Raw genomic sequence first — 25,758 nt, 5'->3', positions numbered from 1 at the left:
AAAACTTAATATTTGAACTGCAATGAGTGGTATTCTCTTCTGCTACATTCATGAGGGCTTCAAGGAATGTAGGTTTTTGCAAGTGTGTCAGAGCAGTGTACAGTATTCTCTTCATTATATACAGACACTTTCAAAGGAGATGTGTCTTGATGCTGGTGAAGGGCTCTTGATCCAAAGAATGAGTTATGCTACGTAAAAGAACACACAACTAATACGACATTTTTACTGTGGTGACGTTTTGCGCTCCAGGACCTTTGTCAAGCAGCTACCAACAATAAGGGACACACACAGGGTATATATGTATAGGTATTAGAGTGGGATGTGAAAGCATAATACAGTGAGATGTAAAACAGTTATATTATGCTGTTATATCTCACTCTAATACCACTGGACAAGCACCTAAAGTCAGTACCTGACCAGCCGGGCTGTGGCTCGTACGTTGGATTGTGTGCAGCCAGCAGAACCAGCCTGGTTGATCAGGCTCTGATCCACCAGGAGGCCTGGTCACAGACTGGGCCGCTGAGGTGTTGACCCCCTGAACTCTCTCCAGGTAAACTCCAGGTAAACTATATACCCTCTGTGTCCCTGTATTGTTTGTAACGACTTGACAAAGCTCCTGCAGAGCGAAACATTGCCACAATAAAATGCCACATTAGATACACTTGTGTCCTTTTACCTAACATATTGTTGGTAACTCTTCTAATATTATTACAATCAGAGTTATCTTCTCCTTCCATGGGTCAAATCTTATTTCAAAATTCAAAATTCAAAAATTGATTTCTTTGCGTAGTACACAATGTGTAGTTTACATGTAGTAAAATATTATCAAGCACAAAGAAATCTACTAACATACATGAGCATTTCGGGCAGTCCTCAGATGCTGTATAAGGTCTGTGAGTTTAATGCTTGCCCCTGATTATAATAATTATAATAATTAAATATATTATTCCATTTTCCTTTTCAGACTGGAATTTTTGAGGTATCAAAAGCTGATGAAGCATCAGGACCCAATGCTACAGTTGGTCCAGGAGCAGTATCACCTGTGGCCACCGTGCCTGCACGTGGAATACAGTCGTCACTGCGCGTCACTGTTCCCACAGAGTTAATGGGATCTGCATACATTTTTGTGTGTATTAAAAAAGGTTTGTCATTTTGTCCGTGATCAGTATTGTCTTGGTAATACTGAAAGTAAAATAGTTAACGAGTAAAACAAACTCCATGATTTGAATCTTGCACACATCAGTAAATCTTGGCTATTTTATCTCTGTTTCTTTCTGTGGTTCGCATTCATCGAATTTCATATCTATATCTGTATGCTGTACAGCCTCTCCTCACTTAGCGACGTATTCATTTACCAATGACTCAGACTTACGATGGGCTCTCTGACCAGTATGCAAACCTAAATAATGTATATTAGAGCTGATTTTCTCTATTCTCTTTATTACACTACTGTATAAACATTTAAAAATATACTAAAATTGTTATAAATGATGCAAATGTGACATTAAAACATTACCTAAAGATGGTTGACACAAATCCAGTACAGTATGCTCCTCGCTTAACAACCAACTTGTTTACCAACGTGGTCTTAGGAACGGAACCCTGTCGTTAAGTGAGGAGAGGCTGTATTATATTTATTTATAGCATGGACAGATAGATACCTAGAAGATAGGAAGCATATTTAGCATACTCATGGAATCGTAATGACATGATTGCAAACGAACCAGGTACGGGTGGGCCTGGAACTCACGGCAAGTGAGTGATAAAACTCCAGGCCAGTGTTTAAGCCACTGGGCCATCTGGCTGCAATAAGCTTCATCCAGCTATGTATATTTATACACTACAGGGAGGTTAGCATGGCCACTGGCCTTGAGTTTTACCACTCACTTGCCAGGAGTTCAAGCCCTACCTGTACTGTGGTTTATAATTAACATACAACAGGATATACCATACTGCAAATTGGTTTTAGTGATATTATTGATCTTTTAAAGAATGACCCCACATTATTGGAAATATTTGCTGTCTGGTCAGAGACCCTTTTCAGATGAGTGGGTCTTTCTTATAAATGGCCCATTCATTTGATTATTTCAACGCACAGGTCGTTTCCCACCAAGGCAGGGTGACCTAAAAAGAAAAACGAAAGTTTTTCTTTTACATTTAGTAATTTATACAGGACAAGGGGTTACTAGCCCCTTGGTCCTTTGTTTGATTAATGTATGCTTAAATACATATGCATTTTTTTTATTTTAGATATTGCAGTTAAGCCAAAGTCAAAGATTTATTTCCACAAGCTACAATGTTTGTACAGCAATGGGTGACATTTGGTTGTGCATCCAGAAAGCCCATGGTTCTTTCTTTCTTTCAACAAACTGGCCATATCCCACCGAGGCAGGGTGACCCCAAAAAAAAAAAAGCCTCCCTTTTTAAATTTAGTACATACTGTATATAGGAGAAGGGGTTACTAGCTCCTTGCTCCCGGCATTTAAGTCACCTCATACGACATGCACAGCTTATGGAGGAATTCTGTTCCACTTTCCCATGGAGATAAGAGGAAATAAACAAGAACAAGAACTAGTAAGAAAATAGAAGAAAACCCAGAGGGGTGTGTATATATATGCTTGTACATGCATGTGTAGTGTGACCTAAATATAAGTAGAAGTAGCAAGACGTACTTGAAATCTTGCATGTTTATGAGACTAAAAAAGACACCAGCAATCTTACCATCATGTAAAACAATTACAGGCTTTTGTTTTACGCTCACTTGGCAATACGGTAGTACCTCCCTGGGTGGTTGCTGTCTACCAACCTACTACCTAGGAAGCCCATGGTTATATGGAGCATTTTTCTGACCAGAACATTTTACCAAACCTATTTATTTTACATTCTTATTGCTAAAATATTACAGTGTACTTGTTTCACTTCTCAGATGAGGAAGACATCTGCTCAGCTCAGCTAACTAGCAGTGATTTTGTAGCAGGAGATATACCATGGCAGCAGAAACTAGAGAAGGCTCAAAATGTGCTCTTCTGTAAAGAGCTGTTCAACCAGTTGGCAAGGGAGGCTGTCAAGCTCACTCCATCAATACCTCATCTTGTCGTCGGCAACCAGATCACTGCAACGATTTTTCCTGGAATTCATCTTCTCGTGGGTTTATGTCACTCAGATGGAAAAAAGTAAGTAACGTACAGTAGTCATAAGATGTATAAACAGTACTGTATATTTTAAAAAATATATTTATAATGAGATACTGTGGAATATTGTATGTGGATAGCAAAATGATGATAAAAGCTGTTGACTTATGTTAAACCAAAATGTGAGTGTGTAGTGGTGGTATGTTATCATCATAAAAAAAAGGCATGTAAATAAGATAGAAAAAAAAAGATAGAACAAATTAAAGATAATTTGCAAATACTGTACATATTGAAAAAACTTTCTTTCAACACACTGGCCATATCCCACCAAGGCGGGGTGGCCCAAAAGGAAAAACGAAAGTTTCTCCTTATATATTTAGTAATATACACAGGAGCAGGGGTTACTAGCCTCTTGCTCCCGGCATTTTAGTCGCCTCTTACGACACGCATGGCTTACGGAGGAAGAATTCTATTCCACTTCCCCATGGAGAATTGAAAAAAAAACTGTACTGTAATTAGATCCTTCAACACTTTGGCTCAGTAAGTTTGTTTTTTTAGGACGTTAGCCGTTTCCCGCTGTGGCAGGGGTGAACTGATAAAGAAGAAGAAATGCTTTAATCATCATTCACTCCATCACTGTCTTATTGGTATGCCTCTGGTAAGACAGCGATAGAGTGAATGATGATGATGAAGGCATTTCTTCTCTAACAGGTCACCTGCCTTGATGGGAATTTGCCGATGTGTTAAAAAAAAACTTGAGCATGTTATTAAGGCTTTTTCCATAAACACTGCAATTTTAGATACATTTTTTCAGTTGCATTGTTCTAAAAGAGACTTTTACTCTTTTACAAGATGTAATATTTGATATATAAAATAGTTTTCTTTTAAATACTGAAGATAGTGAGGCTCAAGTTAGAGTATGTAGGAAAGAGGGAAATTATTTCCCAGTAAAAGTAGGCCTTAGACAAGGATGTGTGATGTCACCGTGGTTGTTTAATATATTTATAGATGGGGTTGTAAGAGAAGTAAGTGCGAGGGTCTTGGCAAGAGGCGTGGAGTTAAAAGATAAAGAATCACACACAAAGTGGGAGTTGTCACAGTTGCTCTTTGCTGATGACACTGTGCTCTTGGGAGAATCTGAAGAGAAGTTGCAGAGATTGGTGGATGAATTTGGTAGGGTGTGCAAAAGAAGAAAATTAAAAGTGAATACAGGAAAGAGTAAGGTTATGAGGATAACAAAAAGATTAGGTGATGAAAGATTGAATATCAGATTGGAGGGAGAGAGTATGGAGGAGGTGAATGTATTCAGACATTTGGGAGTGGACGTGTCAGCGGATGGGTCTATGAAAGATGAGGTGAATCATAGAATTGATGAGGGGAAAAGGGTGAGTGGTGCACTTAGGAGTCTGTGGAGACAAAGAACTTTGTCCTTGGAGGCAAAGAGGGGAATGTATGAGAGTATAGTTTTACCAACGCTCTTATATGGGTGTGAAGCATGGGTGATGAATGTTGCAGCGAGGAGAAGGCTGGAGGCAGTGGAGATGTCATGTCTGAGGGCAATGTGTGGTGTGAATATAATGCAGAGAATTCGTAGTTTGGAAGTTAGGAGGAGGTGCGGGATTACCAAAACTGTTGTCCAGAGGGCTGATGAAGGGTTGTTGAGGTGGTTCGGACATGTAGAGAGAATGGAGCAAAACAGAGTGACTTCAAGAGTGTATCAGTCTGTAATGGAAGGAAGGCGGGGTAGGGGTCGGCCTAGGAAAGGTTGGAGGGAGGGGGTAAAGGAGGTTTTGTGTGCGAGGGGCTTGGACTTCCAGCAGGCATGCATGAGCGTGTTTGATAGGAGTGAATGGAGACAAATGGTTTTTAATACTTGACGTGCTGTTGGAGTGTGAGCAAAGTAACATTTATGAAGGGATTCAGGGAAACCGGCAGGCCGGACTTGAGTCCTGGAGATGGGAAGTACAGTGCCTGCACTCTGAAGGAGGGGTGTTAATGTTGCAGTTTAAAAACTGTAGTGTAAAGCACCCTTCTGGCAAGACAGTGATGGAGTGAATGATGGTGAAAGTTTTTCTTTTTCGGGCCACCTTGCCTTGGTGGGAATCGGCCAGTGTGATAATAATAATAATAATACTGAAGACTACATTAGTCATTGTGTCATAATTTAGGTGAAAGTAGAATTATTGATTGTAATTTTGTGTTTCAGTAATGTCCGCGGTAAGGCCACTGCTGGTCAGGGGCCTCCTGTCGTTGGTGGACAAACCAGCAATGTGGTTGGAGGTGGTAGTGGTAGTGGTGGTTTAGGCCCTGCAACTGTTGGAGGTCCTGGACCCTCAAAGTACAAGCATGAGCACGACCTGGAACACTCGCTTCACCAGCTGCTGCACCGTGTGTACCACCACAGCTTCCAGCACCCACTTCCCCACCCAGTCTATGCACCAATGGGCATGAGTAAGCGCAGGAGGGCAGCTGGACCAGAAGGAATGGATAAAAACCAGGTATGCTAACACAGTACAGGTGCTTCTCAACCTACAATGGGATTACGTTCTGACAAACCCATCGTAAGTAAACAATTTTATTTCTATGTGTAGTATACAAAGTGTAATTCAAATGTAATATAATATTGTTAAGCACCAAGAAAGCCACTAGCATGCATGAGCATTTCAAACAGACTAATCCTAATGCTTACACACTACTTAAGACTAGATGTAGGTTATTGAGAGGTAAATTTTAATTATGTATTACATATTACAAAAGAGAAAGTATCTTAAGTCATACATGAGTTTCTTTTCATTTTTCAATGAACCGGCCATATCCCACCAAGGCAGGGTGACCTAAAAAGAAAAACAAAAGTTTTTCTTTTTAAATTTAGTAATTTATACAGGAGAAGGGGTTACTAGCCCCTTGTTCCCCTTGCTCTTACAACACACATGGCTTACACAGGAAAAATTCTTCTCCACTTCCCCACGGGGCTGAAAGTGAATGTGATGTAGTAAGTAAATAAATAACTACTGTCAGTGAATAAGGAAATAAACAAATAATTACTGTAACTAACTAAATACAAGTGTTGAAAATTAAATAAATGAATACAAGTTGTGGACTTGTTGCCTTCATGTTGGGTAATTTTCTTAAGTTTCATCTCCTAAGTAATTGCTTTTGCACCATCATAAAGTAGAAATATTGTAAGTTGAGGAGCACCAGTATACTGGTGCAACTCTGTAATGTCTAAATCCTGAAACTGCTGTTAATGGGAAAATTTGCTTGTCCAAATAATTTAACATTTATTAGAAGAAATTCAGGGAAACCGGCAGGCCGGACTTGAGTCCTGAAGAGGGAAAGTACAGTGTCTGCACTCTGAAGGAGGGGTGTTAATGTTGCAGTTTTATAACTGTAGTGTAAAGCACCCTTCTGGCAAGACAGTGATGGAGTGAATGACTATGAAAGTTTTTCTTTTTCGGGCCACCCTGCCTTGGTGGGAATCAGCCGATGCATTAATAAAAATAAATAAAATAGAAGGAATGCATTCCATTGAATGAGATCCTATGGTTAGTTTTCAAACTTTGGAGTCATGTACTAAGCAGAAAGACTCTGGCCACCAAGGTGAAACATAAAAAATATCAAAGTTATCTCCAGAATAGTTGTTGGAAAAAAAAATTTTAACACCTTGGTCATCTCCCACCAAAGCAACCCGACAAGGACAACCCGACAATTAAACACTTTCACCATCATTGCTGTAGATAAAAATGTTACTGTATAATCAATCCACATTATGAAGCGTATGAATTCCAGGGTTCGCTTGTACATACAGTACAGGTTGGCCATCACTAATCCAGCAGTCAGTAATCCGGTACCCTACAGGTCTCGGTGATGCTGGATTAGTGATGGTCAACTTGTACTATAGTACAAATATGACAGTATAATTTTTAGGAATTTTTCTTCATTTCAACGTGGAATAAGTAAAGTTCAGCGGTACATTTTATTGAATTGATGCTCAGAAGCCATAATAAATGGCAGTAATATCCAAGTAATTAGCACAATTTTACATTTGTGTTTATGGAAATGTAGCAAGGTATTGTCTCTGAAATAGTATGGTCTACCATGAAGAACAAAAAGTCACAATACCGTGACTGGAACAATACACAAACAACCCACACATAGGAAAGACAAACTTATGATGGCGTTTCAGTCTGACTTGGCCAATTAACTAGTCACACACTGATTAATGACTAGTTAATGGTCCAAGTCGGAGTGAAGTGTCGTCATAAATTTGTTTCTCCTGTGTGTGGGTTATTTGTGTCACCCACCCGAGGACTACACACGCCCACGCAGCCTAGCGCATTCCACGGAAGGGACACGGAGACACGCCGGTCCGAGCTCGGTTCGGGAGGCAGCCGCAGCAGCAGCAGCAGCAGGAGCAGCAGAAGCTGTTGTGACACACACCTCTGACTGGCTGACTGACTAACTGACTGACTGAAGACTGCCTGATGTTCCTTCGCCTTGCCCAGTCCTGCGCCCGAGCCCAGGCCCGCTTCCTGCACAGGCCCGACTGGCCCGACCCTCAGAGCCAATCCTTATCCCGAAGTTACGGATCTAACTTGCCGACTTCCCTTACCTACATTAATCTATCGTCCAGAGGCTGCTTACCTTGGAGACCTGATGCGGATATGGGTACGCACAGGACCGAAATAGGGGGCCATTAGCGGGCACTGAGCAAGCAGCAACAGTGGTCCCGACTCAGCCGGAGTTTGGACCAGCCTCGCGTTTTCACGGACCGGCGGTGGCACTCGGGAGGCTCTGAGGGTCGGGCCAGTCGGGCCTGTGCAGGAAGCGGGCCTGGGCTCGGGCGCAGGACTGGGCGAGGCGAAGGAACATCAGGCAGTCTTCAGTCAGTCAGTTAGTCAGTCAGCCAGTCAGAGGTGTGTGTCACAACAGCTTCTGCTGCTCCTGCTGCTGCTGCTGCTGCGGCTGCCTCCCGAACCGAGCTCGGACCGGCGTGTCTCCGTGTCCCTTCCGTGGAATGCGCTAGGCTGCGTGGGCATGTGTAGTCCTCGGGTGGGTGAGGGCGGGAGGTGATGGGCAATGGCAACGGCGACATAAAGCCGCCAGCAGCAGCCAATGATCTGCTATGTACAGACATGCTTGCACTTACCAGCACTATACTCACCCTCATACTCCTGTTGCTGGAGAGGCAGGATGCAAGGAGCTAATAAGAATACAACATGCTTTCACTGCAGTATTGAAAGTTTATAAGTCACTGATATAATGTAATGTGCATTGACTGTTCCTTATAATTAATGACAGGATTTGATAAATGACATGCTTGCTTACATGACAGATTTAATGTGTTTCAGATCATCTCATATCTATAGCATTCAGAAAAACTTAACCCCTCCACCCCATACTTTTTTAATGCATCAGTTACTTCCCACCAAGTTAGGATGACTCAAAAACAAAAAAGGAGCATCTTTTATCATTACTCATTCATTAACTGTCTTGGGAGAAGAGTGCAGACAGTACAGTTCAGATGACTGTCTGAATTGCAACATCCCCTGTGTAGAAAAAAAACACTGGTTATTGTAGAATTTATGAATACTGAATGTATGTACAGCTAGGTCTTGATTAGTGTGAGTTCAAATAGTGCGAATTTCACTTTAGTGCAAAATTAATTAATGCTAGTTTCCCCCCAAACTCTCCATATCGTGAGCAAAAATTACATGTACAGTTATGAACTTAATTCGTTCAAGAAGGCTGTTCGAATGTCGATACCAACTGAATTTGTTCCCATAACGAATAATGTAAATTAGATTAGTCCATTTCAGACCACCAGAAATACACTTACAAAAGCACTTACAAAAATACACTTACATAATTGTTTGAGTTGGGAACTGTACGAAACTCAAGGTACCACTGTAATTCAAATAGTGCAACCACTTAATGTGATTCATTATTCGCACTAATCGAGACCTGACTATATTTAAGTATGGAATTATCATGTGTTAACATGTTTACTTTTTGTTGTTCACAGGTGATCAGCTTGATGAAGGAGCAGACTTTGCTGGAACAAATAATACGACAAGTACAACACAATTTTCTTAGACTAAGGACCATGTATGTGATTGATCAGTTGGCTGCGGAGTTTAAGGACCCTCTCATTGTCTCCCACTGGAATGCTTTCAACTCACCCACCCAATCATGTGTAAAAATAAACATAGTCACGCAGGGATATGACAGTGTATTACGGACAAAGTTGGTGATTCACATCTTTGAAAGAACATTAAAGTGCATTTGTAGAGACGGTAAAATCATGACCATGTCCTTTGAGCCGCAGGAACTGAGGAACTTGATACTTTGCCAGATCTCTCAGCATAATATGGCTGCTTTGCAAGCTCTGGCCAAGTACACTGGATGGACACTTTTGTCATCTGAGCAAAACATTGGAACTGGTGCAATAGAGCCACTTGGCAATGCTTCGACAGTGATGCTGGCCTCGCCCTCGGGAAACAAGGTTATCGGAGTTCATTCGGGTCCCCATCAAAGAGTTTCAGTCTATGTGTCATCGTCACCTCGCCCTGATTTTTATCCATCTACCGTGGTGATGGAGCAGAGATGGGAACACCTAGGATCTAACTGGCAAGAAGTTCGACTTGACCGTATGGAAGGAAGAAACTTCCTGAATAAGATGGAGCTACTGATGGCAGCACTCACTGCATGAAGTTATCTAAACTAGAGAAACAATTACTTCCTCATATTGAGAATGTAATAAAGGAAATATTTATGTTCAATATATTAATTACCATACATGTAAGAAAGATGTACAGAGTATTTCATTTTTTTTAATACATGCCATTTCCCACTAAGGAAAAGTGATTCAAAGAAGGAAAACATGTTTACATATCTATTTATCTATATATAACCAGTGAATTCTCCCCATTATCAAAAAGACACACACACACATGCAAGAATTTTCATGATAAAAATCATCACAACAAAACATCATGCATTCATCCATACTCACATCTAAACTTTTCCCAGACTTTTACTTACCCTCTTCCCAGTATACTTTCTCAACTAATTAAGCCGCTACATCTCCCATCACTGCCCTGTTTTTTCCGCCGATGTCCTCCCTCTATGCCTGCACCTCTTCTCCCTTTACCATCTTTATTTTTTAAGCTCTAAATCAAACTTGCTGGATCATTATCAAGTCTCAACTTTTTTATTATCACTTATGTGTTCTCCACATTCACTTATTTCCCAAGTTTCTCTTTGTCTTGTAAAGCCATCTTTCTCTGTTTATATATCTGTTGATAATTATTTATCTGTTTGTCTTTTTTAGCCATTCTTATTGTTTACTGTATATTGTTCCTTTTCATTTATCTCTTTTTTTATATAGGCTTTCTTTCTCTGTTTATATATATGTTCATTATCATTTATTTCTCTTCTTGCTTGTTTTGTTCTTAAAAATTACTTTTAATTTGTACTTTTCCTTCTAACAGTGTTCCAGATTGCTTCATACTTGTCTCAAAGTACAGTGGACCCCCGGTTAACGAACTTTTTTCATTCCAGTAGTATGTTCAGGTGCCAGTACTGACCGAATTTTTTCCCATAAGGAATATTGTGAAGTAGATTAGTCCATTTCAGACCCCCAAACATACACGTACAAATGCACTTACATAAATACACTTACATAATTGGTCGCATTTGGAGGTGATCGTTAAGCGGGGGTCCACTGTACGTCATAATCCTTTCAAAAGTTTTTACCGCCACCATTCTTACTTCTCATCACAGTACAGCATCTACTATATTCTTCTCTTGGATACCTCTCAGTTATCTCTCAACCCATTTCATATACAGTACTGTGTGCTGCTTAACATCGGTACTTTCCTGGTCAATAAATGAGACATTTGTGCGACATTTAGGTATCTTTATTCTGGAAACATTTCTCCAGCTAGTGGCTTCTTCAGTCCAGTATGGAGATCTGTTTCCAAAATAAAGATAAATGTTGCACAAGTGTCTCATATATCAACCTGTCAGTTTTCTAAATCATTTATTCACTTTACAGGTCACTAAACCTAACTAACCCTTCCTAAATTTCCTTCTTCCCATTTTAAGCATTCCAAATTTTCTTCTTTTATTGCAAGCATTCTAAATTTTCTTCTTCCCATTTTAAGGATTCTAAATTTCCTTCCTACTTGTTGCTCTCTAAATTTCTTCCTTCCTCTCTGTCCACCAACTCAAAACATTCATCAGGTTTTCCGCTGAAGGTACCACATTTCCACAATAGTGTTTTGTACTCTTATAAATAGTGAATGGTATGTCAACAGTTGTATGTTCAATTTAGAAAAAACTATGGAATGTCTGGTTCAGGAAGACAATAGGAAAATTATAGGAAAAAGTACAAATTATATTACCAAAACAATGACTTATTGTACTGAACTGTTAATGTGAAATCATGTTACAGCATCTGATTTTGTTTGAATGTAAATTATAGTGTTTCTTAATAAAATACAGAAGTTAAACCTGATTTGTGTCTTTATGTCCTATTCCAAGAGAATCACTGAAGGGTTTGTGAGGCAAAGAAGATGTAAAAAATTGGAACTACCTTCCGAGAGAGAGAGAGAGAGGATTGGGGAGCTAGTATGAGTGAACGCGCTCCAGCATAATATTGAATTCGATTGCTTCCTGTGTCCTTGGGTGCTGTATGATCCCTATCGGTTTAGCACTTCCTTGAATGAAATAATCATGATATTAGCAGTTTGGAGGGATATATTGTGTATTTTTATACGTATATGCTTCTAAACTGTTGTATTCTGAGCACCTCTGCAAAAACAGTGATTACGTGTGAGTGAGGTGAAAGTGCTGAATGATGACGAAAAGTATTTTCTTTTTGGGGATTTTCTTTCTTTTTGGGTCACCCTGCCTCGGTGGGAGACGGCCGACTTGTTGAAAAAAAATAAATAATAGCGTAACAGTAATGATAATCATAATTCTATCGGTCTTGCATCAACTCATATGGGTTTATTGCTTTTATTAACAACAATACAGTTTTACTTGCTGTTATAGTCCTTCCCATAGCTCTAGTTCCTGGGCTCTATAACTGTAATGTTATACAGATATCCATTAATTTGGTGATATCGACTAATTTGATGATATCACTAGTAATTTGGAGATATCAACTGTAATGTGATGATATCAACTGTAATTTGATGATATCAACACTAATTTGGTGATATCAACTGTAATTTGGTAATATTGACTAATTTGGTGAGGGCGACTCTAATTTGGTACCATCAACTTGTAATATCAAATGTAATTGATAATATCAATTATAATATAGTGATATCAACTGTAATATGGTGATATTAATTATTAATTTAGCAATATCGATTGTAATGTGGCTATATCAACCCTGCTGGGGAGGTTCATTGATGCCAGTAAGGAGGTTTTGATCCAAGGAATTGGACCTGCTTTCTTTCTTGAATTGAATATGATTGCCTCTCATTACCCCCCCCCCCCATGGCACTGTATCATTATGACTTCTATGGGTTCAGCACTCCCCATGAATGCATTAACACTGTCCCTTCTAAGGGAGGCACCTTGCTGCCTGAGAAGGGCTCTCGATCCGACGAATAAGAGCCACCCTCTTCCTCGGATCATACCTGTTTACTAGCACCAAAAATGACCCACATGGGTTTAGTGCTTCATGTAAATACAATAACCACATGATGTAATAATTAGACTTATGAACAACATTACCAACTGAGTCTTGACCCGCATCTTTAGGTTCTTCATGTTCAAAACATGTTCTGGGTCAACCCTCATTTCCTCCTATTTTCCCAGGGCACAGACTGACCCTCAAGGGTTTAGCACTCCCTCCATGAAAACCATAAATGCAGGAAACAGTGAAAAGATCCCAGAGGCGCATAACGGGGTCCAGAAGCTGAGCCCCAACATTTGTGTTAGCCGAGTAAGTTACATTACTAATAATATATACATATAAATATTATGGGTTCGGCGCTTAGTTATGATTACAATAAAAATATATACAATTTACCGACTTGTAAAACAAATGTTATAAATTATTTACACAGCCATGAACTTAATAACACAAACATTACAATGTTACTAATTTGTTTACCTGGAGTTTACCTGGAGAGAGTTTCGGGGGTCAACGCCCCCTCTGCTAAGTTATGACTGTATTTAGGCGATTTACAAGAAGTATTAACAGCAGACAAATTTACACACACAAACATATATATATATATATATATATATATATATATATATATATATATATATATATATATATATATATATATATATATATATATATATATATATATATAAATTTGGGATCATGATACAGGGAATTCTACGCTTGCCTGACTTATAGTCATGGCTTGCTTCCACCTGTGGATTTATCCAAGGTGACACCGCCTACGACTGCTTCACCTCACCCGTCTGCAGTATACAACCCTAGTGGGTTTAGCGCTTCTTTTTTTATTATAATAATGCAGTATATAAGCCCCTTCGCACATGTGATGTATTCTTATCAAGACTGATGGACTGATTACTTCGACTCCAAGCTGAGGGACTGATTACTTCGACTCCAAGCTGAGGGACTGATTACTTCGACTCCAAGCTGAGGGACTGATTACTTCGACTCCAAGCTGAGGGACTGATTACTTCGACTCCAAGCTGAGGGACTGATTACTCCTCACCATTCTTCTTTGTATTGGACTGATGAAGCCACTGTGTGGCGAAACGTTTCCACGATATAAATACCCAAATATTGCACCTGTGCTTAATTTTGCAACTTGTCAGTTCTCTCAACTATTTATCTACACTATTAACCCGTGTTCACCTAGCAGTAAGTAGGTGCCTTGGTGGTGTTAGTTGACTGTTGTGGGTAGCATCTCGGGGAAGGTGCGATGGAATTCAGTGGAAATAAGCCACACACACTACCTGGCTTCTTTTGGGTTATCCTGGGTTACCAGCCGCCTAGGTTGACTAATCCAAATATTTGTCTTCCAGTTCATAAAGTTAGAGAGAGAGAGAGAGAGAGAGAGAGAGAGAGAGAGAGAGAGAGAGAGAGAGAGAGAGAGAGAGAGAGAGAGAGAGAGAAATAGACAGACAGACAGTCAGACAGAAAACCAGAGAGAGAGAGAGACAAATAGACAGACAGACAGTCCGACAGAAAACCAGAGAGAGAGAGAGAGAGAGGGAGAGAGAGAGAGAGAGGGGGAGAGAGAGAGAGAGAGAGAGAGAGAGAGAGAGAGAGAGAGAGAGAGAGAGAGAGGTGCGGTAGTAGCTTTGTGTTCAGTGAGAGTCTTGGTCTTGGGGGGGCCAGACGCACTCTCTAACACCTGCTGTGTCAGCCTGGGTGAGACACTTCATCTCTGCTGTGTAGATACACTTGACTCCCCCACCAGGCTCTCTCACACATCTTAACCACTGGAATTTTACAATGGTGATGACTGTGCAGTGACACATATATATTAAACTATCCAAACATTATGAAGTGAAACGGGGCTTGATTATCGCCATACATATAAACACATTTATATATATAAATACACATTTACATATGTGTATCCTCATATATATATTTAATATTTTCTAATTTGGTTTTGAAACCTGGTTACATTATTCTGAAATGTAATTTATCAGTCGAATTTGCATAATTGTACTTAATTTGCATAAATATTAATATTCATGAGTATATATATTACTTTAGCTGGATAAACAATCCCCGTTTGATTGTAATAAGCGAAGGTACTGTAGGTAGTGTTGAGTCAAGTGCCGGTAACAGTGTTCTCAGTGGATACCATAGTGAAGTTAGGTACCCAGGTCCCTGGTCCAGGTCCTTGGCTCAGGTCCCTGTCATTAAGGTGATCCTTGATCCAGGTCCCCGTCTGTGAGGTGGTCCTTGGCTCAGGTCCCGGTGATTAAGGTGATCCTTGATCCAGGTCCCCGTCTCTGAAGTGGTCCTTGATCAGGTCCCCGTCTCTGAAGTGGTCCTTGATCAGGTCCCCGTCTCTGAAGTGGTTCTTGATCAGGTCCCCGTCTCTGAAGTGGTCCTTGATCAGGTCCCCGTCTCTGAAGTGGTCCTTGATCAGGTCCCCGTCTCTGAAGTGGTCCTTGATCAGGTCCCCGTCTCTGAAGTGGTTCTTGATCAGGTCCCCGTTTCTGAAGTGGTCCTTGATCCAGGTCCCCGTCTGTGAGGTGGTCCTTGGCTCAGGTCCCCGTCTGTGAGGTGGTCCTCGATCCAGGTCCCCGTCTGTGAGGTGGTCTCTGACTCAGGTCCCCGTGTGCGACGTGTAGAGTGGTCCCTGACCTGCAAGATGCCGCCAGCGTCCTGCTGGATACTGGGTCTCCTGGCTACCCTCCTGGCGTCAGCACTGGCTGACGCCAACACGTGCCCTCCAGAGTGCACGTGCTCTGGTCTGACTGTCAGCTGTGGGCACCGTGGCTTAACACGTGTTCCGCGGCACCTGCCTCATGACGCGCAGCGCATGTGAGTACTATGCACTAACAGCGCATGCTAATATTATTTTCCACGCACACATAATGAAAGATCTAAACCCGAGTGGGTTATGGAGCTCTACACCGAAAATTAATTATAAGCACACACATACACGGACAGGAGCTGTGACTCGGCCCTTGCAGCCACATTAAGTGAGCACATACACATGCATTACTACTACAGCAACAGCTGCTACTACAGGTTAAGCACCACACTGGATCAAGGAATACATAACAGGAAGGAAACAACGAGTGATGGTCCGTGAAGAGGTGTCGAAATGGGCGGATGTGTGGAGTGGGGTTCCACAAGTGTCAGTACTAAGACCGGTAATATTTTTCTTGTTTACTAACCTGCATATATTACTATGTATGATAATTGTACTTGTGTGTACCTGTGCCTAAATAAACTTAATTAGCTCTATTAATAATAATACTAATAATAATATTTACTTCTTCATGATACAACTTATACAGACCATAGCTGACATCAGTGACATACTACCATGTAGGTCAATTTTGTCCCCAGGATGCGACCCACACCAGTCCACTAACACCCTGGAGGCACCTAGTTTACTGCTAGGTGAGCATGGACAACAGGTATCTTAAGGAAACACGTCATAATGTTTCCACCCATACCAGGGATCGAGCGACGGCCCTCAGTGTATGAACTGAATGCGCTACCAACCCAGCTACGGGACATCGTACTAACATGTACCTAAATAAACTTATTGGGCGGAAGTAGAAAGTTTAGAGCCGGGATCTAAACCTTAAGATTATTTTGGCCTTTAAAGATCCAGTGGTAACATATTTACGGCAGATTTGGTTACAAGGTGTTGATTTTTGGGATAATTTGTCATCGTGGACGAGACCGTCCACAAACTAGCCACTGTCAGCCATCAGTAATAATTTGTAACTGTATTTTATGATAGTTTCTTGGGGCTGAAGGCAGATAGTGGCGGCCGGGTGGTGTAACCGGGTGGGGTAGATTGATGGAATGGTCGGGTGGGTTGTCTGGACGGGTGAGTGGGTGGGTTGTCCGGGTGGGTGGGTGGGTTGTCCGGGTGGGTGGGTGGGTTGTCCGGGTGGGTGGGTTTATAGGCTTACAGCAGCGTCCTGTCCCACAGCTCTGACACTTCCCTCTTGGATTCATAGGAAGAAGAAAAAACTCCTGGGTAGTAGTACATCCGCATCACAACTGGTTCAGCACCACTACTACTGCTGCTGCTGATACTGCTGATACTGATACTGCTGATACTGATACTGCTGATACTGCTGCTGCTGATACTGATACTGCTGATACTGCTGCTGCTGATACTGCTGCTGCTGATACTGATACTGCTGATACTGCTGCTGCTGATACTGATACTGCTGATACTGCTGCTGCTGATACTGCTGCTGCTGATACTGATACTGCTGCTGCTGATACTGCTGCTGCTGATACTGCTGCTGCTGATACTGATACTGTTGCTGCTGATACTGCTGATAGTGATACTGCTGATACTGCTGCTGCTGATACTGCTGATACTGCTGCTGCTGATACTGCTGCTGCTGATACTGCTGCTGCTGATACTGATACTGCTGCTGCTGATACTGCTGCTGCTGATACTGCTGCTGCTGATACTGATACTGCTGATACTGCTGCTGCTGATACTGCTGCTGCTGATACTGCTGATACTGCTGCTGCTGATACTGCTGTTGCTGATACTGCTGCTGCTGATACTGATACTGCTGATACTGATACTGCTGATACTGCTGCTGCTGATACTGCTGCTGCTGATACTGATACTGCTGCTGCTGATACTGCTGCTGCTGATACTGCTGCTGCTGTTACTGATACTGCTGATACTGCTGCTGCTGATACTGCTGCTGCTGATACTGCTGCTGCTGATACTGCTGCTGCTGTTACTGATACTGCTGATACTGCTGCTGCTGATACTGCTGCTGCTGATACTGCTGCTGCTGATACTGCTGCTACTGATACTGCTGATACTGCTGCTGCTGTTACTGATACTGCTGATACTGCTGCTGCTGTTACTGATACTGCTGATACTGCTGCTGCTGATACTGCTGCTGATGATACTGCTGCTGCTGATACTGCTGCTGCTGATACTGATACTGCTGCTACTGCTGCTGCTGATACTGCTGCTGCTGATACTGATACTGGTGATACTGACACTGCTGCTACTGCTGCTGCTGATACTGCTGCTGCTGATACTGATACTGCTGCTACTGCTGCTTCTGATACTGCTGCTGTTGATACTGATACTGCTGCTGCTGCTGATACTGCTGTTGCTGATACTGCTGCTGCTGCTTCTGATACTGCTGATACTGATACTGCTGCTGCTGATACTGCTGCTGATACTGCTGCTGATACTGATACTGCTGCTGCTGATACTGCTGATACTGATACTGATACTGCTGATACTGATACTGCTGCTGCTGATACTGATACTGCTGATACTGATACTGCTGATACCGATACTGCTGATACTGCTGCTGCTGATACTGATACTGCCGATACTGATACTGCTGATACTGCTGCTGCTGATACTGATACTGCTGATACTGATACTGCTGATACTGCTGCTGCTGATACTGCTGATACTGCTGATACTGATACTGCTGATACTGATACTGCTGATACTGCTGCTGCTGATACTGCTGCTGCTGATACTGCTGCTGCTGTTACTGATACTGCTGCTGCTGACACTGATACTGCTGATACTGCTGCTGCTGATACTGCTGCTGCTGATACTGCTGCTGCTGATACTGCTGCTGCTGATGCTGCTGATACTGCTGCTGCTGATACTGCTGCTGCTGATACTGCTGCTGCTGTTACTGATACTGCTGCTGATGATACTGCTGCTGCTGCTACTGCTGCTGCTGATACTGCTGCTGCTGATACTGATACTGCTGCTACTGCTGCTTCTGATACTGCTGCTGTTGATACTGATACTGCTGATACTGATACTGCTGATACTGCTGCTGCTGATACTGCTGCTGCTGATACTGCTGCTGCTGATACTGATACTGCTGATACTGATACTGCTGATACTGATACTGCTGATACTGTTGCTGCTGATAATGCTGCTGCTGATGATGATCCTGCTGCTGCTGATAATGCTGCTGCTGATGATAATGCTGCTGCTGATGATAATGCTGCTGCTGATGATACTGCTGCTGCTGATACTGCTGCTGCTGATGCTGATACTGCTGCTGCTGATACTGCTGCTGCTGATACTGCTGCTGCTGATACTGATACTGCTGCTGCTGATACTGCTGCTGCTGATACTGCTGCTGCTGATACTGCTGCTGCTGATACTGCTGCTGCTGATACTGCTGCTGCTGATACTGCTGCTGCTGATACTGCTGATACTGCTGCTGCTGATACTGCTGCTGCTGATACTGATACTGCTGCTACTGCTGCTGCTGATACTGCTGCTGCTGTTACTGATACTGCTGATACTGCTGCTGCTGATACTGCTGCTGCTGATATTGCTGCTGCTGATACTGATACTGCTGATACTGCTGCTGCTGATACTGATACTGCTGTTACTGATACTGCTGATACTGCTGCTGCTGATACTGCTGCTGCTGTTACTGATACTGCTGATACTGCTGCTGCTGATACTGATACTGCTGCTACTGCTGCTGCTGATACTGCTGCTGCTGTTACTGATACTGCTGATACTGCTGCTGCTGATACTGCTGCTGCTGATACTGCTGCTGCTGATACTGCTGCTGCTGATACTGCTGCTGCTGATACTGCTGCTGCTGATACTGCTGCTGCTGATACTGCTGCTGCTGATACTGCTGCTGCTGTTACTGATACTGCTGATACTGCTGCTGCTGATACTGCTGCTGCTGATACTGCTGCTGCTGATACTGATACTGCTGATACTGCTGCTGCTGATACTGCTGCTGCTGATGCTGATACTGCTGCTGCTGATACTGCTGCTGCTGATACTGATACTGCTGCTACTGCTGCTGCTGATACTGCTGCTGCTGTTACTGATACTGCTGATACCGCTGCTGCTGATACTGCTGCTGCTGATGCTGATACTGCTGCTGCTGATACTGCTGCTGCTGATACTGATACTGCTGCTACTGCTGCTGCTGATATTGCTGCTGCTGATACTGATACTGCTGCTACTGCTGCTGTTGATACTGCTGCTGCTGTTACTGATACTGCTGATACTGCTGCTGCTGATACTGCTGCTGCTGATACTGCTGCTGCTGATACTGCTGCTGCTGTTACTGATACTGCTGATACTGCTGCTGCTGTTACTGATACTGCTGATACTGTTGCTGCTGATACTGCTGCTGCTGTTACTGATACTGCTGATACTGCTGCTGCTGATACTGCTGCTGCTGATACTGCTGCTGCTGTTACTGATACTGCTGATACTGCTGCTGCTGTTACTGATACTGCTGATACTGCTGCTGCTGATACTGCTGCTGCTGATACTGCTGCTGCTGATACTGCTGCTGCTGATACTGCTGCTGCTGATACTGCTGCTGCTGTTACTGATACTGCTGCTGCTGTTACTGATACTGCTGATACTGCTGATACTGTTGCTACTACCGCAGCTGCTGCTGCTACTGTTACTACTATTACTACTGCTACTACTACTACTGCTTCCTCTATTACTACTGCTGCTTCTACTACTACTACTAGTGCTACTACTACTACTACTAATTATTATTATGTAGCGATGGACATTTACTCTGGAAAACATAACTAACCAATAATATTATTCTGTGGCAGTAGTGTCTGACCAACTAGAAATAAACACTGTTTCTTCCCTAGACATTCCCTCACTGACATTCCACATCTCAGATTGTTACACATGATCAGTATTCCTTCCCCTCACCTAATTAAATCCGTAGCCGGCGCCATATACAGCAAAATAAAACATTCCCATGTGTTTCCTGTCATTTTATCTTCGGTGTGGAAGGAAACGGTGAGGGATAACTGTGTTAATCTACCATAAGTTATGTTAGCCAGATAACTAGATACATCCCAGCCATAGAACAAAGTCTATTACTGTCTCTTACAGAATTTCTTGTTTATATATCTATATATGGGAGTCTTTATAGGTCTTTGACACTTATAGTCGTGGGTCTCCAGAATAAATTATATGTGAATATCTTCTGGTTTCCGGAATCTTCGAAATTTTTTGTAGGCCCTAAACATTTCCTTACGAACCTAGGCCCGTGGGGGTTTATTCGCCTAATATATATGACCCAGTATATAACCATGCACTGAATTAACCATAATTTTTAAAGATGTGGAGGGGTAATGCAGTGGAAGGTCTCGGTCAAATGACTAAAAGTTCCAGCTGTGGGTCATCACATATCTAAGACCCGCGTCAGGAAACACTTGTCTTGTTTCCTGAGAAACTTACCTAAACACTGAATTCTAACCTGTGACTGAGCACCTAGAAGATGAAATGCTTGGTATATATACCAGTGAGACAGCGGGGCCGTAGATATACCATCCTCAAGGCCTTGAAGAGTGTATCCGGGAGCTTAAGAAAACATCTGCTGATATTTTCACTTCGTCCGCGGCCTCTGTCGTCATGGATCAAGTTCTTGATATGAATTTGTAACGTGAAACAGATTATCATTAGACTGGTAGCAAAGCGCCAGACCCGTGGGGGCCATAGAGCGCCTGGGGGAGAGGGAGGTAACGTAGTTTCATCCAAGGAGAACGTAGCTCCTGGGATCAACAGCTTCTCACCAGCATCAAGTCACTCACACTGAGGGACTGATTACCTCATCTTTTGTACACAGTTCTAGTCTTCACATTATGTCCTTGTTATTGTACTGATAAAGCCAATGATCTCAGGCGAGAGAAATACACGAAAAATCACTCCCTAAAAAAGCAAAAGACTCGGCAGGAGATGCAATATTCCCCCGATGAAAAGCAGGGGCGCCACGAGTACATTGAGAGACAACACAATAAGTGTCTGGGGCCCAAGACTGTTCAACTGCCTCCCAGCATACATAAGGGGGATTACCAATAGACCCCTGGCTGTCTTCAAGAAGGTGCTGGATAGGCACCTAAAGTCAGTACCTGGCCATCCGGGCTGTGGTTCGTACGTCAGCTTGTGTGCGGCCAGCAGTAACAGCCTGGTTGATCAGACCCTGATCCACCAAGAGGCCTGGTCTCAGACCAAGCCGCGGGGGCGTCGACCCCCGAAATCCTCTCCAGGTAAACTGAGGGCGAATCGTCTACAAATAAAGATACCCAGAATATTGTACATGTGTCTAATTCTTCATCAGAACGTTCACTGAGTCAACATGTGACTAACACCTGCGTCACGAGAAATTTTCCCAGATTCTGCCGACAAAGAGTCACAAATAAACCCCAGGTAGGTGTTGGGTTGCGTGTGTCAGCTCCCTAACTAACACTGACACATATTTCGCACTTGTTCCTGACAATACAAGAATAACGGCTGTCAGGGCCCCCAGCATTACTCTTTTATGTAAACATGGCGACCACGTAACCACCACAAAGAACCCTATAAATAAAATCCCAATATGTGGCAGTGGTTAGGTCAAACTGATGTAAATTCAGGAGGTCGTAGCCATAAGGGCGGGGCTACCTGTGGCAGCCTATGCTATATTATTTTAGCCTAGCCACGTACCACTATAGCCCACAAGATCGACGTCGGTAGCTTTTTTTAGTTAAATTTTGGTAATGTTAAATTTTGGTAATGATGCATGTAAGCAAGGATTATGTCACAGTAAATGTAGTAACACCTTTAGCTAAGGATCCCCTCAAACGTTCCTTCATGTAGATTAATGTCTCAGATTCAATATATTCCACAATAGATACCCAGGTGTTGCACATGTATCTAATATATCAAGATTCCTTGACGCTGGTGAGGGGCTTTTGATCTAAGGAATTGGAGCATTTTTTCAATTCTTTGTATCAAGCCTAGTCATGGACCGGGTTGAGGGGCCGTTGACCCCCGATAAACCCTCCAGGTATACTGGTAAGCCTAAATGCCTTCCATTTTCTGAGGCATTGTATGACCCCTACGGGTTTAGTGTTCCCATGAATGTAATAATAATGTAGATAAGTATACTGTACTCAAGTCTTCACATGGGGGACCTCTTGAAGTTCTTTCCAGTATCCTGAAATGACTCCAAAAAGTCAGTACCTGACCAGAAGGGCTGTGGTTCGTACGTCGGTTACCAGCAGTAAAAGCCTGGTTGATCAGGCCCTAATCCACCGTGAGGCCTAGTCATGGACCGTGCCACAGGGGGCGTTGATCCCCGGAATACCCTCCAGGTAATAACTTCCCAAGTCATCAGTAGCGTAGCTTCTAACATTAACAAAATCAGATTTCCTTTTAATCATTAGGATCAAAAGTTATTGTGTCTGTTTCTTCTGATTGGTAAGACACATGTGCAACAGTCAGGTATCTTTATTCCGAAACGTTTCGCCTACACAGGAGGCTTTTTTCAGTCGAGTACAGAAGAGTTGGTAGAAGCAGTGAGATGTGAAGACGATGTAATCAGTCCTTCACCCTTGAAGGCGTAGTTTTGAGGTGGTCAGTCCCTCAGCCAGGTTATAATTATAACCATAATGTGGTTGTAATTTTTAAGGGGGTGGAGGGGTAAGCCAGTGGAAGGCCTCTGTCAGATGACCAAAAGCTCCAGCTGTGGGTCATCACATGACTAAGACCCGCGTCAGGAAACAATTGCCCTATTTAATATGGTTATAATTATAACTATAATAAACATTTAATTTATATCGTATCTATAAGGTAGTTTACTCATTCCGTCTTAGGTTATCGTTGATAACTTCAGAACACCTTATCCATTAGGCTTCAAATTCCAAATATTGGTCAGTCATCACCAGATGAAGCTTCATACAGCAACCTACATGTCCAGGTGGTCAGTTCTAGTTTATATAGACCACATGTCCAGGTGATCTAGCTTATATAGACCAATCCTCTTATTAATTTTCATGAGATGTTTTACGGGTCCACCTTTGATTTGATTCAAAATTTTTAGGAATCGACGAGTGACTAACTTACATTATTATTGTTTTTTAAACTCAAATATATACACAGGTGTTACATAGCTATACAGGTGTTACACAGGTGTTACACAGGTGTTGCACAGGTATTATACAGGTGTTATACAGGTGTCACACAGGTGTCACACAGGTGTTACATCAGTAAGTCACATTAATGGTCACTCTTGGACAATCCATAACAACCTAACACGTAACATTTACCTAAAATACTGCACTGGCATTGGAGTCTAAACTCTATAAAAAGATTATCTGGCAGCAAAATGAGATTTTAAACTGATTTGTGTTGGTAATGTTAATCTCTGAAAATAATACATGCTGTATTTCATGTATAATATTTAGATAGAGCTCACACACACACACACACACACACACACACACGAATAAATCACAGGGATGTTAGGAAGTATTTCTTCAGTCATAGGGTTGTCAGGGAGTGGAACAGACTGGAGTGATATTACCTGGAGTTTACCTGGAGAGAGTTTCGGGGGTCAACGCCCCCGCGGCCCGGTCTGTGACCAGGCCTCCTGGTGGATCAGCGCCTGATCAACCAGGCTGTTGCTGCTGGCTGCACGCAAACCAACGTACGAGCCACAGCCCGGCTGATCAGGAACTGCCTTTAGGTGCTTGTCCAGTGCCAGCTTGAAGACTGCCAGGGGTCTGTTGGTAATCCCCCTTATGTGTGCTGGGAGGCAGTTGAACAGTCTCGGTCCCCTGACACTTATTGTATGGTCTCTTAACGTGCTAGTGACACCCCTGCTTTTCATTGGGGGGATGGTGCATCGTCTGCCAAGTCTTTTGCTTTCGTAGTGAGTGATTTTCGTGTGCAAGTTCGGTACTAGTCCCTCTAGGATTTTCCAGGTGTATATAATCATGTATCTCTCCCTCCTGCGTTCCAGGGAATACAGGTTTAGAAACCTCAAGCGCTCCCAGTAATTGAGGTGTTTTATCTCCGTTATGCGCGCCGTGAAAGTTCTCTGTACATTTTCTAGGTCGGCAATTTCACCTGCCTTGAAAGGTGCTGTTAGAGTGCAGCAATATTCCAGCCTAGATAGAACAAGTGACCTGAAGAGTGTCATCATGGGCTTGGCCTCCCTAGTTTTGAAGGTTCTCATTATCCATCCTGTCATTTTTCTAGCAGATGCGATTGATACAATGTTATGGTCCTTGAAGGTGAGATCCTCCGACATAATCACTCCCAGGTCTTTGACGTTGGTGTTTCGCTCTATTTTGTGGCCAGAATTTGTTTTGTACTCTGATGAAGATTTAATTTCCTCATGTTTACCATAAGAACATAAGAACATAAGAACATAAGAAAGGAGGAACACTGCAGGAGGCCTGCTGGCCCATACTAGGCAGGTCCTTTACAATTCATCCCACTAACAAAACATTTACCCAACCCGATTTTCAATGCTACCCAAGAAATAAGCTCTGATGTGAAAGTCCCACTCAAATCCAACCCTTCCCACTCATGTACTTATCCAACCTAGATTTGAAACTACCCAAAGTCCTAGCCTCAATAACCCAACTAGGTAGACTGTTCCACTCATCAACTACCCTATTTCCAAACCAATACTTTCCTATGTCCTTTCTAAATCTAAACTTATCTAATTTAAATCCATTACTGCGGGTTCTCTCTTGGAGAGACATCCTCAAGACCTTATTAATATCCCCTTTATTAATACCTATCTTCCACTTATACACTTCGATCAGGTCTCCCCTCATTCTTCGTCTAACAAGTGAATGTAACTTAAGAGTCTTCAATCTTTCTTCATAAGGAAGATTTCTGATGCTATGTATTAATTTAGTCATCCTTCGCTGAATGTTTTCTAACGAATTTATGTCCATTTTGTAATACGGAGACCAGAACTGAGCTGCATAATCAAGGTGAGGCCTTACTAATGATGTATAAAGCTGCAGTATGAAATTTCTCATCGTTGAACTTCATATTGTTTTCTGCAGCCCACTGAAAGATTTGGTTGATGTCCGCCTGGAGCCTTGCAGTGTCTGCAATGGAAGACACTGTCATGCAGATTCGGGTGTCATCTGCAA

At 42.5% G+C, this 25,758-nt stretch overlaps 2 protein-coding genes across 8 annotated transcripts in view; both read left to right on the top strand.

The window, feature by feature from the left end:
- The window catches only part of MED17 (mediator complex subunit 17), a 42,448-nt gene extending 30,796 nt beyond the window's left edge, over positions 1–11,652 (top strand). Inside the window, exons 5-8 of the mRNA XM_053796175.2 lie at positions 965–1,142; positions 2,927–3,173; positions 5,338–5,629; positions 9,157–11,652. Of these exons, the coding sequence (XP_053652150.1) occupies positions 965–1,142; positions 2,927–3,173; positions 5,338–5,629; positions 9,157–9,843 (1,404 nt within the window). The 3' untranslated portion in view covers positions 9,844–11,652. The remainder of the gene's footprint in view (positions 1–964; positions 1,143–2,926; positions 3,174–5,337; positions 5,630–9,156) is intronic.
- Positions 11,653–14,449: 2,797 nt separating this feature from the next.
- sli (slit guidance ligand) overlaps positions 14,450–25,758 on the top strand; it is a 659,016-nt gene continuing 647,707 nt past the window's right edge. The window contains exons 1-2 of one of the 7 annotated variants that reach the window (XM_070102675.1): positions 14,450–14,511; positions 15,339–15,645. In XM_070102675.1, coding sequence (XP_069958776.1) covers positions 15,473–15,645 — 173 coding nt within the window. In that variant the 5' untranslated portion in view covers positions 14,450–14,511; positions 15,339–15,472. Of the gene's footprint in view, positions 15,646–25,758 lie in introns of all 7 variants that reach the window. The other 6 variants (XM_070102671.1, XM_070102672.1, XM_070102673.1 and 3 more) reach the window with 6 other exon arrangements.

This window comes from Cherax quadricarinatus, chromosome 83 (assembly GCF_038502225.1).
Source record: "Cherax quadricarinatus isolate ZL_2023a chromosome 83, ASM3850222v1, whole genome shotgun sequence".
Taxonomy (NCBI): domain Eukaryota; kingdom Metazoa; phylum Arthropoda; class Malacostraca; order Decapoda; family Parastacidae; genus Cherax; species Cherax quadricarinatus.
Note: the sequence above shows the minus strand (reverse complement) of the source record. Positions and strands in the feature narration are given on the sequence as shown.